The sequence below is a fragment of the Aquarana catesbeiana genome, linkage group LG05, assembly GCF_042186555.1.
Source record: "Aquarana catesbeiana isolate 2022-GZ linkage group LG05, ASM4218655v1, whole genome shotgun sequence".
Taxonomy (NCBI): Eukaryota; Metazoa; Chordata; class Amphibia; order Anura; family Ranidae; genus Aquarana; species Aquarana catesbeiana.
In genome coordinates, this window is record NC_133328.1 from 528783466 (window position 1) to 528802440 (window position 18975).

Below are 18975 nucleotides of genomic sequence, written 5' to 3' on the forward strand. Positions count from 1 at the left end.
TCTGGGTTGCCTGCTGTGGGAGTGGCTCCACAAGGGGATCTATGGGCATAAGCACGGACTTCTCCCATCCTATTTCCAGTCCAGAGAAACGTCCAAAATCCTGTACCAACCTTAAAACTTCTTTCAAGGAAGATTGTGTGTCCCCCAAAAATAGCAGGACATCGTCGGCGTACATAGCAACTTTTTCTTCTCCTGTTTCTCTTTTAAATCCCTGTATTCCCTGGGAGTTTCTCAAGGCAATGGCTAAAGGCTCCATTGCAAGAGCAAAAAGAAGAGGAGACAGAGGACACCCCTGCCTCGTCCCCCTCTCCAACTGGAACCATTCAGAACACGCCCCATTTATTCTTACCCTTGCCTTGGGGCCCTCATACAATAATTTTATCCAGCAGACGAATTGGAGACCAAAACGGAATTCTGCCAATACCTTCCATAGGTAATGCCATTCTAAGCTGTCAAAAGCTTTGACTGCGTCTAAGGACAAAATGGCTCTATTCTTTCCGTTTACGACTGGGATCTGTGTATTCAGGTAAGCCCGCCTTATATTTAGGCTTGTAGATCTATCCGGAATAAACCCGGTTTGATCCGGGTGTATTACCTTACTGATTATTTTGTTCAATCTAGCTGCTAGTACTTTTGCCAAAATTTTAACGTCCGAACACAAGAGGAATATTGGCCTATAGGAGGTTGTTTCTAAATTATTTTTCCCTTCTTTTGCTAATACAATTATTGTTGCTTCTACCATAGAAGTTGGCAGTTTTCCTTCCTCCATAGCTCCATTGAATACCTGAAGAAGTTTAGGCAATAATATATCCCCATATTTTTTGTAGATTTCTGTTGGCAAGCCGTCTGGTCCCGGGGCTTTCTGGCTTGCCATATCTTCTGTAGCTTTGCGTAATTCCTCAAGTGTCAATGGAGCCTCCAATCCTTCTCTGTCCTCTTCTGATAGTTGAGGTATTTTAAGTTGGTGGAGAAAATCCCACATCTCCCTTTCTACATTCCTCTGTGAGGTGCTATATAAATTTTTATAATATTTCTTAAATTCGTGCACTATTTCAGGAGTGGTCCTTCTAATACCCCCTTCTTTATCTTGTATTGCTGATATAGTATTTGAGGGGCTATTTACCTTGGATATTAGAGCCAAGATTCTCCCCACTTGCTCACCTTCCCCAAAAAAGGCCGCTTCTGAACTAGTTTTTTATTTTCTGCTTTCTCCCAGAGTTGATGACTCCACATATCGTGATTCTGCCCTTTCCACCTCTTTCCTCAACTCAATCTCCTTAGCCTGCGATTGCTTTTTAACGTATGTTATTTTTTGTATCAACTCCCCCCGCAAATATGCTTTTAGGGTATCCCAGATTATTCCTAGTGATGCAGTCCCTGTATTCACATTTATAAATTCTCTCAAGTTTGTGGCAATCCCTTCCGTATCCTTAATTATCTCCAGCCAAAATGGGTTTACCTTCCAGTCCCCCCTACTATAATTCGCCCCCATCTTTATTGAGAAAACTATTGGTGAATGGTCCGAGATCCCTCTTGGTTTATATTCTACCTCCTCTACCAACTATAGGGCCTCCTCATTACATAGTATGAGATCAATCCTAGACAGGGTAGAACATGATTTAGAATGACAGGAATACTGTTTTACCCTGGGGTACCATCTCCTCCATATATCCACAAACCCTGTCTCCTCACAAAATCGAAACAGTGGGCCTCCCGGTGCTCCGTTAACAGGAGTCCTCTGTGGGAACCGATCTAAGCTCTTGTCCATTGTCATGTTAAAGTCTCCTGCTATTATGACCGGTACTCCTGGCTTATCGGCAACAAACCTCATCAGATCACATAAGACTTCTAATTTAAATGGTGGAGGAATGTAAACATTTGCTAGCACGCATTCACAATCTTCAATCATACAGAAAAGGAAAATATACCTTCCATTCTCATCTGTTTTATTTTGCCTGCAGGAGAAGACCACCCCAGCATCTATCAATATACTCACCCCTCTTGAATAAGAGGTGTGTGTCGAGTGATATTGTACCCTAAATTTTTTATGTTCCAAAACCTTGACGGACTCTCTCTCTAGGTGTGTCTCCTGCAGGCATAATGTTTTAGATTTATCCAGACTGATCTCTGCAAAAATTGCCCGTTTCTTGGACGGATCCTTAACCCCCCGCACATTCCAAGAGCATATCCTAACCTTCCTGACTTTCTTGGTCAGACCTGAGGCCACCTCCGTCCTACCCCCAGACCCCACCATTCCTATTCCCAGTCTTCCTGTCCCTGCAGGATAATTCCTTACTTCTATTACACTCATTTTTCATAATTATTATGTTCAAAATTCCTTCCCTCGTGCATTGTGTTATTTGTGGTTTGTCTTCCAGTGTAAAGTCAAGCCCTATCCCATATATATTCCTATGTCCCATCCACAACACACATCTCACAATCTCCCCCCTCCCCCCCCCTCCCCCTCTCACTCCTGATTCATACCACCTTGTTCCACAAATTCCCCTATTCTTCTTTCGCAATTCCACCTCACCCCAAACACTCCCCTCCTCTCTCCCCCCCCCCACCCTTTTTAACAAGTGAGTGAAAAACAATCTGTGTGCTATAAACCAAGCAAAGTAAGGAAAAAATAATCCCAAATGTCCCAAATGTCTTGACTGTGTTCATCATGAAAAAGAAAAATTAAAAAAAAAAGGAAAAAGGAGGGGGGGGGAACAACCCCCTCTTTAATACACAATAACACTTCAAAATTCCCCCTCATAGAAAAGAATAACTCAACCCTCTCACACTTTACCCTAGACCACTTTTCCCTTACCCTCCCCCCCTCCCCGCCCCCATCTTTGTGCATATAACTGTAAAAAAGGAAAAATTGGAAAATAGGAAAAGGAAGTTCGGATATAAGAGGAAAACAACAAAAAAGGAAGAGAAAAAAAAATCCAGATCAGTCCCTTGGTTTCATGGCTCTTCACCCTGTCGTATCTTCCCTTCATTTATTTCCAACCAGGTTGTCGCTCCTACAGGTGTGTTAAAAAATCTAATTTCCCCAAAGGCTGTCACTCTTAATCGGGCTGGGTATATATAATGTGTAGTTGATTTTAAGCTGTTGCATTTTGCGCTTACAGTCTATAAATTTAGCTCTTTGCTTCTGTAATTCAGGGGAAAAGTCTGGGTATACTGAGATTCTTACACCCTTGTACTGAATGTTTCTCATTGCTCTTGCCTTTTGGAGAACTGTGTTTTTGTCCTTGAAATACAGAAATTTGATAATCATGGGCCTAGGCAGACTTCCTGAAGGCAATGGCTTGGATGGAACTCTGTGCGCACGCTCGATGGCAAAAAAATTTGAAAACGTCTCTACCAAATATTTCTCTGAACCATATCTCCATAAATTCTGCAGGATGAGCCCCTTCACTTTTCTCTGGGAGACCTAGTACCCTCACATTTTTCCTGCGTGCTCTATTTTCCATCTCATCTATTTTATGGATGCATATATTCAGCTGTTTCTGCATTAATTGCATATCCTGTTTGATTGGGTTTACATCATCTTCTATCTGGCTAAGTCTCCCCTCAAGAGCTGTTGTTCGCGCAGATACCTCCTGTATCTCGCGTTTTATTATAACACATCTTCACCAATGTATTTAAGCTGGACAAATACTTCATTTAAAGATAACTTACAGTTATTGATTGCAGAGAGAATCTCTTTCAAGGACGGCTCTTCATCTGTTGTTAAGGTGGATGTGGGTGTATCTTCCACCACCCCTTGTTCCTCCTCAGGACCCGGGGGCGTCACTACCACAGGTACCCCCGCCGGTGCCGCCACCGCCACTGCAGATGCCATTGCAGGTCTTGTTGCTTTTGTTGTTAATTTTATTTGTGTGTCTGCCATAGAGCCCTGACTTTTCCTCCCCACAGATTGGGCCGCCAAGGATGGCTGGTGCTGCTGCTCCCCTCCTTTCCTTGGTGTCTGGTTTGGCGTGTGCGCAAACCGCTCCAATTTTGCGGCAGCCAAAGCAGCCTGGCTTGTTTTTTCCTTAGGACCACGTAGGGCCTGGGCGCTCGCTCCTGCACCCCCTCCTTCCTGCGTAACCGCCTCATCCCCCCCTCGCCTCCTAGTCATGCCAGGGGACAGGTTCGCTCGTGTACTACGGGACTCACCGGCGGCCGCTCAATCCCGCGTTCGCGTCACCACCCCCGCTCTCACCTGCGGGAGAGCCACAGGAGGATCAACTACACGTCCCCCCGACTCCAGGTATCCAGGCACCGGCTGCTAGCTCTTCCTCCAGCGTCTTCCTCCTTTCTCCTTCCACCTCCTATCTCTCCACGATCTCAAACATGGGAGCGGGCACGAGGTCCAGGAGCACAGCGACCTCACCTCAGCATCCAGTCACGCCCTGGTGGTTTTTTGAATCAGATATTAATATGGATGACAATGATGTTTATTGCAGTTCAGTATCATTTAAGATGAAATCTGATTTTTATCCTGTGAGTTCTAGAGGCAAAGACATGGACACATATCAGACTCTGGTTGAAAGGGATTTGACCTTGTTGGCACGGAATATCTTTAAAAAAATCAGTTGATAATTTATCTGTTGATGAGAAAATGTCTAATGAAAATTTACGCAAAGATGACAGTATAGTTATCAAAAGTGCAGACAAGGGGGGTTCGGTGGTTGTCATGAATGCGGCCACATACAGAGATGAGGCCATGCGACAACTATCAGACACCACTACCTATTGCAAATTAAGGGGTGACCCTACTGAGTCATTTAGGGCAGAGCTCTCCCTCATTGTTGGATCGAGCCATCCTAAACTTAATGGTTTAACATGGAATGAAAATTACAGTTGGATAACATGTGATGCTTCCAACCTGTACTCTTCAATTCCACATGCCCTGGGTCTACAGGCGGTATCCTTCTTCCTAAAGAGATCAGGAAACTTCTCTCTGGCTTCACAGGAGTTCATTATCATGTGCCTGGAATATCTCCTTACACATAACTTTTTTATGTTCGACGGGGACTTTTACCTCCAAAAGTGCGGGGCCTCTATGGGAGCTAAGTTCTCACCATCCCTGGCCAATTTGTATATGGGATGGTGGGAGAGGTCCCGCATTTTTGGACCTGAAAGTCCCCATCTAAAAGACACTGCATTCTATTGTCGATATATAGACGATCTCCTGTTCATTGTCTCTGAGCCACACATCTGTTTAGATCAATGGTTGGAGTATATGAATGATAATACTTTAAATTTAAAATTTACATGACAACATGAACCAAAGTCTATAGAGTTTCTAGATGTTAAGCTCACAGGAGACAACAATGAAATCATTTCAAATCTCTATAGAAAGCCCACTGCATGTAATACTCTTCTACGTGCAGATTTTAGCCATCCGACCCATACCATCAAAAGTATTCCAGTGGGCCAATTTCTAAGGCTGAAAAGACTATGCACCAGACAAATAGATTTTGAACAGGAGGCCATACATATGTCAGTTAGATTTGAAGCTAGGGGTTACCCCAGGTCAGCTATCAATAGGACTTTGTTCATTGCAAATAAAACACCTCGGGCCAATTTGCTAATGGACAAACCCAGTAACCACAGTAGACGGAATAGATCAGAAAAATCCCATTTTGTTCCAACATTTTCCACTCCGTACAGTGCTGAATTTCATAAAATTAAGAAAATAGTTGCCAAATATCTGCCGGTGTTGTCTAACGATCATATCTATTCTCAAATTTTAAATAAAGGCATACATACGGTACCAAGGAAAGCACCTTCTTTAGGTGGACTTTTGTCCCCTAGCCTTTACATTTGCAAAAAACATACTGCTCATTGGCTGCAGTTTAAGGGAACATACAGGTCAGCTATCAATAGGACTTTGTTCATTGCAAATAAAACACCTCGGGCCAATTTGCTAATGGACAAACCCAGTAACCACAGTAGACAGAATAGATCAGAAAAATCCCATTTTGTTCCAACATTTTCCACTCCGTACAGTGCTGAATTTCATAAAATTAAGAAAATAGTTGCCAAATATCTGCCGGTGTTGTCTAACGATCATATCTATTCTCAAATTTTAAATAAAGGCATACATACGGTACCAAGGAAAGCACCTTCTTTAGGTGGACTTTTGTCCCCTAGCCTTTACATTAGCAAAAAACAAACTGCTCATTGGCTGCAGTTTAAGGGAACATACAGATGCGGTGGTCGGTCTTGCACATATTGTCCCTTCATAAAAGGGGGTGACACTGTCACATCTACTTCAACAGGCAAATCATATAAAATACAGTCCTTCATCAATTGTAACACGCGTTACATAGTTTATGTCATCACATCATCATGTACCATTTGCTCTATTCACTATGTTGGCAGGACCACTCGCAGACTGAGGGATCGTCTTTACGATCACCTCTATGACATAGAGAAGGAACATGCCACTAACATTGCTCGAAATTGGGTTGATATTCATTTCAAGGATAGATCCAGCTTGACCATTCAAGGCATTGAAAAAATTGTTAAACCTCCTAGAGGTGGGGACAAATTTGGCATATTGTGCAAACAAGAGGTTCAGTGGATTTTTAATCTAAATACTAGACGTCCCACCGGCCTCAATTTTGAATGGGACGTGCCCCACTTTTATCAATAGATACGTACCGTGTTATGCCCATGTGTATCCCCAATTTAATCCAAATAACATATTGATTGATTTAGGTCACATTGACTCCCACAATATTTCACATACATGTGTGTCTATCTTGATACCTTAGCCTAAATTTATTCAGTATATGACGTAATGCTCCCTGGTTTATATTTGTCAGTGGCCATCTCTCACTTTGATTTTTTGTTTTTTGTTCTTTGTTCTTCCGATTTGTTATCAATTTTGTGTATTTTTCCACGTTTTTTCTATTTTTTTTTAATGGTTTTTGATTTTTTGCGATTTTTTGTGATTTTTTTGCGATTTTATATATATTTGGTGATCCATTGCTGTTTGTGATCTACTTAGAGCCTGGAAGTTTAAATTATCGCTTTTGTAACAAAATTATCATCTTAATCATGTTATTGCACCAAGTATAGAGAGACTATATCTCCTACACATCTATCCACACAATATCTGTTGATTTTCTATAGTTCTTTGAGATTCAACTGAGAAAATCAGTAGCGTGACCACCTTTCCCATAGCAATTACAGGTACAACGAGATCATTGCTCTTTGTTTACTGTTCCTTGCATAGCCATCCAGGTAATATTTATAGACCTCTATAAATTTTGGACCACCGTCTGAAGTTTACGTTATTTAGCACATATAGCTAGTCTATTAAAAAGATGTTCATGTAACTCCTTTAGGGTCCCTCTTTATTTTCCCACCTTTTCCATGCACCATTTAAATGCTTCCCCATTGGATGACGATTTTCTGTCTTTTTCTTCTTTTTTTTCTTGGCTGTTTGTTGCAAATTTGAGATATATTTTTTGTTTATGAATCCAATATGAATGGATTCCAGATGTCGTCGAATGGGCCTTGCGTTCTTCTTGAGTGCATGGATTTATGTGGGAATAATGATTTATACATAATCATTTTTAAACGAAAATTAAGGTTTTATTTACACAATTTTCAAATGTAATTAGGTTTATATATTTCAGGATGATGTGTATATATATATATATATGCAGTTACCAAGACATTATTGATAGCTGGGAATAGGATTATTGGTATTATTGGTATTTTCACATCAATTTCTTGTATATGTTATTTTGCGATTTTGCGATTTGTATGGTTTCAGCATGTTTTACATTTTTACGAATTTTGTTTATCATCATTTATACACAAGTTTTCCTTTGAGATTATTTATCATTTATGATTTGAAAATTAGTGTTGTTACTTTGTACTTTGCTATTGTTTAATATTGTTTTAGTATTTATCATGGTCTTCATCCCAAGGTTATGGATGTACACAATGGGAGAGGTTGAACAATGTGAACATTAAAAATAATCATGTGTCTAGCGCATGTATATACATATATATATATATGCGCATTGGTTCACTTAGTAAACTTTTTTTAGTTTGGTGGACCGTTATAGGCATTATTACATTGTCATATTATCTTGTCTTCAATTTTTGATTTAAAATTCAACTTCACATCCCAGGTGTCTCCTATCTCTTGGGTGTCATTCTAGAGTTTGATTATGTGGGCGGGTCTCTATTTGAGACCATCTCTGGATTGGCTATCAAAACTTGAAGTCCCTATATATACCCATGATCAAACTTTAATCATTCAGCTATGAATAAGCACCATGATGGGGCGTGAAACATGTTAGCTATCTTTCCTGTTCCTCCCTGTACATGAGGTGACTGCATTTGGATTTTATTTCTTCATATCAATAAAGATGCCTTCTATGGTGTGCGGCCATCCAGGATTTTTTTCTTTCTTCAAGCCTGTGCAGAGCCAGCACCTGTGAGTTCCATTAGGGCGGGTGTCTTGATATGGATTTGATTGGAGCGGCAATCTTTTGCTTAACCTTTTCCACCTTGTTAAATATGTGAAACAATACAAAAACATTTATGTCACCAAACTTCCTAACAATGTTCGGTCCTAATGAAAAGGGTATCATAGTGGGAAAACTGTCAGGTTAATGAAGGAACCCAATACATCTTTTATTCAGCAAAAAGAAAAAAAAAACATTTTTAGCGCTGTAACAAACTGAACCAGAAAAATGCATCACTAAAATTCCAAGGATAAGTCAATTTAGGTACTGACCACTAACCTAGACAATTTAAACTGAACATGTGAAAAAAATGCATTCTGTTCACCACAGCCCTCAGTGTTCAGTGAACCCAGAAATGCTCATAACTATTTATTTATATTTCATTTTTGATAATTTCTTGTTTTCCTACATGCTATTATAATTTCTTTACATATACAATTTTGCTAAAATTCTGTACTTTGCATATACACTCCCCTGCAGATTTTGTACATTTACCCACTAACAAAGAAATGATCGGGCTATAATTTTAATGGTAGGTTTATTTTAACACTGAGTGACAAAATAAGAACAAAAATATCCAGAAAAATGCATTTCAAAAAAGTTATAAATTGATTTGCATTTTAATGAGTGAAATAAGTATTTGACCCCTTCGAAAAACATGAAAGTACTTGGTGGCAAAACCCTTGCTGGCAATCAGACGTCAGATGTTTCTTGTAGTTGGCCACCAGGTTTGCAAACATCTCGGGAGAGATTTTGTCCCACTCCTCTTTGCAGATCCTCTCCAAGTCATTAAGGTTTTGAGGCTGTCGTTTGGTAACTCAAACATTCAGCTCCCTCCACATATTTTTTTTATAGGATTAAGGACTGGTGACTGGCTAGGCCACTCCAGGACCTTAATGTGCTTCTTCTTGAGCCACTCCTTTGTTGCCTTGTCTGTGAGTTTTGTGTCATTGTCATGCTGAAATACCCATCCATGACCCATTTTTAATGCCCTGGCTGAGGGAAGGAGGTTCTCACTCAAGATTTGACAGTACATGGCCCTGTCTATTGTCCCTTTAATGCGGTCCTGTCCCCTTTGCAGAAGAACACCCCCAAAGCATAATGTTTCCACCTCCATGTTTGATGGTGGGGATGGTGCTCTTGGGGTCATAGGCAGCATTCCTCCTCCTCCAAACATGGTGAGTTGAGTTGATGCCAAAGAGGTAGATTTTGGTCTCATCTGACCACAACACTTTCACCCAGTTCTCCTCTGAATCACTTAGATGTTCCTTAGCAGATTTCAGATGGGCCTGTGCATGTTCTTTCTTGAGCAAGGGGACCTTGCGGGCGCTGCACGATTTCAGTCCTTCATGGTGTAGTGTGTTGAAAATTGTTTGTTCTTGGTAACTATGGTCCCAGCTGCCTTGAGATCATTGACAAGATTCTCCCGTATAGTTTTGGGCTGACTCCTCACCGTTCCCATGATCATTGAAACTCCACAAGGTGAGATCTTGCATGGAGCCCCAGACCGCGGGAGACTGACAGTTATTTTGAGTTTCTTCCATTTGCAAATAATCGCACCAACTGTTGTCACCCTCTCACCAAGCTGCTTGGCGATGGTCTTATAGCCCATTCCAGTCTTGTGTAGGTCTACAATCTTGTCACTGACATCCTTGGATGGCTCTTTGGTTTTGGTCATGGTGGAGAGATTGAATTCTCATTGATTGCTTCTGTGGACAGGTGTCTTTTATACAGGTAACAAGCCAAGATTAGGAGCACTCCCTTTAAGAGGGTGCTCCTAATCTCAGTTCGTTACCTGTATAGAAGACACGTGGGAGCCAAAAATCTTGCTAATTGATAGGGGATCAAATACTTATTTCACTCATTAAAATTCAAATCAATTTATAACTATTTTGAAATGCGTTTTTTTGGATATTTTTATTGTTGTTCTGTCTCACTGTTAAAATAAACCTACCATTAAAATGATAGACTGATCATTTCTTTGTCAGTGGGCAAACGTACAAAATCAGCAGGGGATGAAATACTTTTTTCCCTCACTGTACAATATTAACTCTGTAATATATGTAATTATTTGATGCTTTTTTGTTTGTTCAGTGTTTTACTATAGAGAGACATACATCTACAGTCAACAAAATAGAAAAAGTATCTGAAATTCAGAAGCTGGTCAATGAGATATTCAATCATATAGATCAGATGATGCCTAAAGTGACTTTTGTCCATATCGATAACACAACAAGTGCCAAAAAGAGCAAAATGTTCATAAAAAGCCCCAAAGAACAGTATTGTGTTGGAGATGAATTAATAGTACAATTTGATGCATATGATCATTTAGGCCAAAAGAAAGTCTATGGAGGAGATTATCTGAGAGCAATCATTTCCAATCCTGATATAAAAGCGAGAGCTTCTGGAAGATTTGAAGACTTCAAAAATGGAACATACCATGTTCATTTCACCTTATTTTGGGAAGGTAAAGTAGTGGTAACATTGTTTCTAATGCACCCAAGTGAAGCCGTTTCAGCCCTGTGGAAGTCACGAAATAGCTGGTATGGTAATGTTGCCTACTTGTGCAAATTCACTAGTCCAGGTAAACAAGTATTAACCAAATGTGGCTTCAATCTCAATAAAGAAGAAGAACTGTGTGAGTATATAGATGAGAGAGATGAGGAATACTTCTACTCTGTCAGACCCCAGAATTTCAGTTGTGATTCATTGACAGAATTCAAAAACTGGAAGACACTGGCTACCCAACTATCTCCACTGGAAAACAGTCTGCTTGTCAGGTATGTTATATGTTACTTGCTGTTACTGTTTTTGAGAGGCAATACCCAGTAAGATTTTTTTTGATGTGATGTAAATTAATTGGGCATCCAGGCCCGGACTGGGACAAAAAACAGGCCCGGGCATTTTAGACTGAGCAGCCCATTTTGCTAATGATAATATCTGAGCAGTAAAGGGTTAATGATGAGGGCAGTTAGGAAGAGATCAATGTTGGGCACAAAGGGGTTAATATGTGTACATGGGGGGGTGTGAATGCTGATATTAGGGGCGTTTTATGAAATAAGTGGGCCCGTGTGCAAGATCATAAGTTGGGCCCCACTGCTTGATAAAACAAAAAAAAAAAAGCATGGTTTACTTACTGCAATGCAGCAGTGAGTGGGCATGGTTTTCATTATGCCAGTGTTGTTGACTAGCCTTAAAAAAGTCTTTGGACAATTGCAAGAGTGTGCTAATGTGGCGCACGTAGTGTGACGCGACAAATAGTATTCATGGTCAAATTACTTTACCAATGGGAGGGACTTAAAGGGACGTGCTTAAATAAAACAAAAACCTTTTTCCACTATGCATAGATAGGTGCGCCACAAGTGAGATATATATATATATCCTACCCCCCAGTTTATGCTTTGCCCACTATACCCCCCCCAGGTTATTATGTGCCCATTGTAATCCCCCCTCCCAGGTTATGCTGTGTCCACTAGAATTCCTCCCCCCAGGTTGTTCTGTGCCCACTATAATGCCCCCCACCCCAGGTTTAGTGGTTTTGCACAGAGCAGCCCAGATCCTCCCCTTCTCAGGTTCCTCTTCGGTGCTGCTGGCCCATCCCTCCTGTTGAGTCCCCCCCACAACAAGCAGCTTGCTATGGGGGCATCCGAGCCGAGCCACAGCTCCCTGTGTCCATTCAGACACTGAGCCATGGCCCGGACCTGTCCCCCTTTCTCTCATCATTGACTGGCTGACTGACTTTGATTGACATGATAGTGGGAGCCAATGGCTGCTGTCTCATCAATGAGGAGGGGAGTCCCGGGCAGCCGAGACACTGCGGCAATATCACTGGATATAGAGGGTCAAGTGTTTGGCACTTGTACACGGGCACTTTGACTAAGGCACTGCTACAAAAAAGTAAGTACAGTCATTATTGTTCAACAGCTATTTTCCAGGAAGTTCCTCTTCATTCTCTAACTTTCCTCAGCCTTTCTTCTATTCCCCTCTTCCCACCCTCCAACATGATCACACTAATCTTTGTTATAACGTCCTCTCTCCTCAAACTCTCATTTCTTTATCCCCCCTCTCCAGCCCCCAACCTGTACATATCCCCCTCTCTTCTTCCCACTCAATATTACACCACTTACCACCTCCTGCTCTTTCTAAGCCCTCACAGTATCACCTCTTCCATTCCACCACAGCATCTGCCCTCTCATAAATCCCACTCCCACCTTATCACCCTCACCCTCCTACTACTTCTCTTGTCTGGGGACATCGCACCAAACCCTGGCCCTCCCACACCCAATTCCCAATGCCAAAATTGGCCATCTACCTCCTCCAACAGTAGTCGTAACTTCAACCTTCTCATCCCAATTCCCCTGATTCCACAATTCGGCCCCCCTCTTTCATGTGCCCTCTGGAATGCCCGCTCGGTCTTCAACAAACTAGCTTCTGTCACCTTTTCTTCTCCAAATCCCTTAATCTATTTGCTATAACCGAAACCTGGCTCCAGGAATTTGACACTACCTCTCCAGCTGCCCTGTCTCACAGTGGCCTCCTCTGGACTCACTCTACCAGACCCAGTGGATGAAAAGGAGGTGGTGTCGGACTTCTCCTCTCCCCACAATGCACCTTCCAGGTACTTCCAACACCTCCCTCTCTTTCTCCCTGCTCTTTCCAAATGCACTGCATTCGTCTTTTCTCTCCAGCTTGTCTGAGGGTTGCAGTCATTTATCGGCCTCCTGGACCAGTGTCATGCTTTCTGGATGACTTCTCTGCATGGCTACTCTATTTTCTCTCATCTGAAGTGCCTGCCATCATCCTAGGTGATTTTAACATTCCAATCAATGTTAATAGTGCTACCACTTCTAAACTACTCAACCTAGCCTCCTCTTTTAACCTAACACAATGGACACAAACCACCACTCACTCCAATGGCAACACTCTTGACCTTGTATTCTCCCATCGCTGCACTCCCTGCAATCTCTCTAACACCCCCTTTCCTCTCTCTGATCACAACCTTATCCGTTTCACACTCTTCTTGTCTCCTAAATCCCATGCTGCCAACCCACAAACCACTACCCGCAGAAACCTTCGCAACCTCAACCCTTCCCTTCTTCACTCTGCTACTGATGGCCTTTATGACAAAATCGCACCCCTGTCCTGCCCAGACCTAACCACTTCCATCTACAACACCACGTTGTCATACCTAGACATACTTGCTCCTCTTTCTACACGCAGAACCAGGCCCAATCTGCCACAACCCTGGCAAACAGACGACACCAGAAGTCTTAAGAGACACAGCCAAGCTCTTGAGCGAGCATGGCGTAAAACTAAATCCTTGCAAGACTTTACCCTCTACAAGTCTGCCTTTCTCAAATACAACTCCTGCCTCCACACTGCTAACAAACCTATTACAACCCTCTCATCCAAACCTCGTCAACTCTTTTCTACCCTTAATTCCTTACTTCACCCCCCACTGCCCCCACCCACCAACTTGCTTACCGCTCAACAGATTGCCACCCATTTTAATTGCAAAATCGACACAATTTGCAAGGAGATATCCAGCATTCAAACTCCTCCCCTACCCAACACATCGGGCCCAACACCGCACTCAATACTCTCCTCCTTTTGCCCAGTTACCACAGATGAAGTTGATAAACTCCTCTCCATGGCCCACCTCACTACCTGTCCCCTGGACCCTGTCCAGTCTCAATTACTGCGACCACCTTCCCACTCTATCCTCAACTCCCTAACCCACATGTTCAACCTCTCCCTCTGCTCCGGCACCTTTCCTTCCCCGCTCAAACATGCACTGGTTATGCCCATACTCCAAAAACCCTCACTAGACCCCACCTGTTTGAATAATTTAAGACCCATCTCCCTGCTCCCGTTTGCCTCCAAGCTCATCGAACGCCTTGTCCATGACCGAATGAGTCGCTACCTCACGGACAACAACCTTCTCGACCCCCTACAATCTGGCTTCCGCCCACGACATTTTACTGAAACTGCCCTACTAAAACTAACCAATGACCTACTAACTGCTAAAACCAATGGGCACTACTCCATACTCATACTTTTAGACCTCTCCGCTGCCTTTGACTCAGTTGACCACCCGCTCCTCCTCAGCAAATTACACTCTGTTTGCCTCCGTGATTCTGCTTTGTCCTGGTTCTCCTCCTACCTATCTCAGCGCACTTTCAGTGTCACTTACAACTCCATCTCCTCCGCTCACCTTCCTCTTTCTGTTGGGGTACCCCAAGGCTCCGTCCTTGGGCCTCTCCTATTCTCACTCTATACCTCTTCCCTGGGCCAGTTGATAACCTCCCATGGCTTCCAATACCACCTCTTTGCTGACGACACCCAGATCTATCTCTCCACTCCTCAACTCACTTCCTCAATCTCCTCACGGATCTCAAACGTACTAAATGACATATCGATATAGATGTCACACCACTTCCTCAAACTCAATCTTTCTAAAACTGAGCTTGATATATTTCCTCCTTCACGGTCCCCCCCCCTGTGACTTCACCATTAATATCAACAACACAACCATTGGTCCCTCCACACATGCCAGGGTGCTGGGTGTAATCCTTGACTCTGACCTCTCCTTCAGCCCCCACATCCAATCACTGGCTAAATCCTGCTGCCTTAACCTCCGCAACATCTCCAGAATTCGACCCTTCCTGACTAATGACACCACAAAGCAACTTATTCACTCCTTGATTATTTCCCACCTTGACTACTGCAACTCTCTACTTAATGGCCTACCCTTAAGCAGGCTATCCCCCCTTCAGTCTATTATGAATTCTGCTGCTAGACTAATACACCACTATTAGGTCAAGGGAGAGAGGTCAAGGCAACCTCTCTCCCCCCTCTTTCCCCCCCCCTACATGGCAGAGGCCCCAGCTTGAGTTCTTCACTGCGATTTTTCATCCATTCACATTTTTTTTTTTGTTTGTGAAGCCGCTTTTTTCATCAGCAAGCATTTCCTGCAAATCCACCATCTTCACTACCCCATCTTTTTTTTACCCATTTGCAATATCCATTTTTTCATATGACTGTTGGCCATCTCCCCAGGCAGGTCAGGCTGATGTGAGCTCCATCAGCCTGCCGCCACCAATTCCCCCGTCAGAGGGCCTCTCAGTGTCAGTTCCGACCTCAGCGCAGTGTCACCAGGTCTCACTGATGAGACTTCACCTCTGTGGAGACACGTCCCAGCCTAGCAGCGGTTCCGTTTTACTTCTCAGACGCTACAGCGGCTCCCCTGTGCTGACGTCATCCTCCATCGACACACAGCTCCGGCCAGGCTGTTCTCCGCACGGCGGAGCTACACATCTCCACACAGCGGCCACTTCACTTCTATTTCAGCCCGGTTATTCCTCATGGCGCCAAGGTCTTCACCATATGAGGCAGCTCTGAGCCCTCTTACCTGCCTGTGAGTACTTTGACATATCTCCACCACCTTGCTTCCATTCACCTGCTTTGAGCCCATATGTTTGCTTTCACACTTTACACAGCAGTCTCCGTATACTTTCATTAGATGGATCTCCGGTGGTAACCTCCTGCTGTTTGATGCCTCTGTCACCTTTTTGATGTCTATTTGATCACTTACAACATCACCAAGAGTCTGTAATTTTTGAATAGTTTTTATCGTGTGCTTTTTTGTTTTTAAACAGAGCCTCTGAACCTGGTTCTTTTGCAGTAAATATTGTTACTTTGGACTATTGCTAACCACTGGCTCATTATTGGTTCATTAAAAACCATAAACTTTTATACCTTTTATACTTGTTGTATTTTGTTTTCCAACAATAGCCTGAGCGCTGGACATTTTATATGTTGCTTCCTGGTATGATCTGTTTTCACCAATTACAGTTTGTCTAGCAGCACGGGATATTACTATTATGTTTATTGTAGTTTCTAGTTTCCTGTTTCATCCCTGTATATGCATTAATAATTTTTGAATGGATGGTACAGGCTATACATCTATTTTATATGTTTGTTACATTCTCTGGGTGACCTACCACTGGCGCTAGGTTACTCTTCTCTGTGTTTATCCCTGGAAGAGATGACGGAGGGGACCTGCACGGGAAGAATTTCCCCCCAAATCTCCTCCGTCAGCTTGGGTATGTCCGATTGCCATTTATGTTCAATAGCGGTGAGCCTAGTAGTAGTAGAATGTAATAGAGTCTTATAATAGGACGAAATTAGTTTGTCATGAGAGGGGTCAGTCAGTAAAAGCTCAAGTTGGGAAGGTTGCATCTCTGTATTATGAAGCCCAAATTGTGCAGCTGCAGTATGTCTTATCTGTAAATACTGAAAGTAGGCTGTGCTTGGGAGCCCAAAATCCCTCTGAAATTCCATAAAAGATCGGAATGTATTGTCTAGAAACAAGTGTGATATTGTTTTTACCCCTTTCTTTGCCCAGTATCCCCCGTCAGTTCTCTGGTTAAATTCTGGCAAACATGGGTTTCCCCATAATGGTAATCTCTGAGTTTAATTGTGTGATTTGAATGCAGCATTAACCAAGATAAGATATATATATGCTATTTTTTAATGATAACTGTATGCATATTAAGTAATGCAGTACGGGGATTACAATACTCCCCTTAACAATGTCTTCATCCTCCTTTTATCCCTAGAAGAAGGTGCCATTTTGCTCAAACATCAATAGGGATGAGCTTAAAGTGGGGTTCCACCCAAAAAAAAAAAAAAAACTACATGAAAAATCCTAAAAAAAAATACAAAAAAACATTTGGATTTTTTTTATTTTTTACTCACCTCTAAATGCCTGTTGCTAGGGGGTCCCTCATAGTCTGCCTCTTTCAGTGCCTGGGCTGGTGACATCACTTCCATCTCGGCACAGGAAGGGCTCAGCTCTGCTCCCTCCCTCCTGTCAATCATCTGGGACCCATTACAGGTCCCAGGTGACCGAGCGGCCAATCACGGCGCGCGGCGCCGCTCGCGCATGCGCAGTGGGTGCCAGGCTGTGAAGCCACAGCCCGGCGCCCACAGTTGCAATGCCGGCGCCGCTGAACGCGGGGGGGGAGACGTGCGGGGCTTCGATCCCCGCATCGCTGGACCCTGGGACAGGTAAGTGTCCAATTAAAAGTCAGCAGCTGCAGTATTTGTAGCTGCTGACTTTTAATTTTTTTTTTTTTTTGACTGGCCCTCCTTTTTAAGGTTCAGTCCAAACACGAGTTCAAACCAAACTTTGGCTATTTGGGCATTTGGACAAATGTCAGAACATTTATCTGTGGCTGCCCAGACATGTTGAAAGCGAAGTAAGCGAGCTCTGACTTGCTCTGTCTGGGCAGGCGCAACATCAAAAAGATTTAGGCGCTTCTCGTCCACCGGAAGATGCCCCTTTTAAAAACTTCTGGCCTGAAGGCTGGTTTTTCTTCCAGGTCCTCCTGAACTCACGGCCAGGCCTATAGCGGCCAGCATCCCTCGCTCGCTCTGAACCTTGCCTGGGCTGTGTTCTCATCTGGTTTAGCAGAAAGCAATCCTGGGGAAGGAACCCCGGACTTGCCCCCTGTGGCACGGGTGGTGACACTGTCCAATTTGTTTCCAAAGAAGGACGGATCCTCAAAGGGAATCCTGCACCATGCCTGCTTGGTGGCAGGGCCAGCTACCCACGGTCGCAGCCACAAGGCACGCTTAGCCGTGACAGAATGATCCGAGCCACCAGACAAATTATTTCCAGGGAAGCCTCACCCAGAAAAGCCACCGCCAACATTAGCTTGTGAATAGGTGAGCTCCTGGCCACTTCTTCCGAGATGCTCCTCGGAGAAGCATCTACGTCATCCGTCCAGACTTCCATCGCTTTAGCGAGAGCTGCCAGAGCTAGAGCTGGTTTGCAGGTCATACCCGCTGTAATGTAGATCCGCTTGAGGTATCAATATTCCTCTCCAGGCCATCCCTAAAGGAAACAGTATCCTCCAATGGGAGTGTGATGTGCCTCACCAATCTCATTAGGGCTGTGTCAATGAGAGGAGCTGACTCCAGGCGTTTTACATCCTTTAAATGGGTACATCTTTGATACCTTTGTTAACAGGGAATTCTTTTTGAGGTGTTTAAAATATTTCCTCTGTTTGGAGGGTGCCTCCACTGGCTCTTCCCATCCAAAAGCTTCTTTGACAACTTTGACCAGCTGTGGTACTAGGGCAAATTCAAAACCTGCACCAGGGTCATCTACCTCCACCTCAATGTCTGAGGCTTCAATTGAGGAATGGCTTGGTTGTGAAGGGCCTCGAGCCTCAAGATCATCCCTAATAGGGACTGACATAGTGTCACCAGCAGGGTTGTGGGTGCGATCAGAATACGCTTTACTCAGGGACTCATGGACCACCCTTATGACCAGTGCTTCCACTTGTTGGTCTCCACCCTCTCTTTCTCACAGAGCATCGCTCACAGAGCGATTTGCCTTTCGGGAACCTGGGCCCCGCATCCCCAGCAGGCTTTCCTAGAGGTGGTTTTAGACTCCTCTCTGCGGTGCCTAGATCTAGAGGGAGATGTA

The 18975-nt window shown here is 43.4% G+C and overlaps 1 protein-coding gene across 4 annotated transcripts in view; it reads left to right on the forward strand.

Annotated features, from left to right (window-relative positions):
- LOC141145227 (NXPE family member 1-like) overlaps window positions 1-18975 on the forward strand; it is a 452066-nt gene that overhangs the window by 233562 nt on the left and 199529 nt on the right. For 2 of the 4 annotated variants that reach the window (XM_073631730.1, XM_073631729.1), the window contains exon 3: window positions 10572-11257. The exons of the other annotated variants lie outside the window; for them this stretch is intronic. In XM_073631730.1, the coding sequence (XP_073487831.1) occupies window positions 10572-11257 (686 nt within the window). The remainder of the gene's footprint in view (window positions 1-10571; window positions 11258-18975) is intronic. 4 annotated transcript variants of the gene reach the window in all.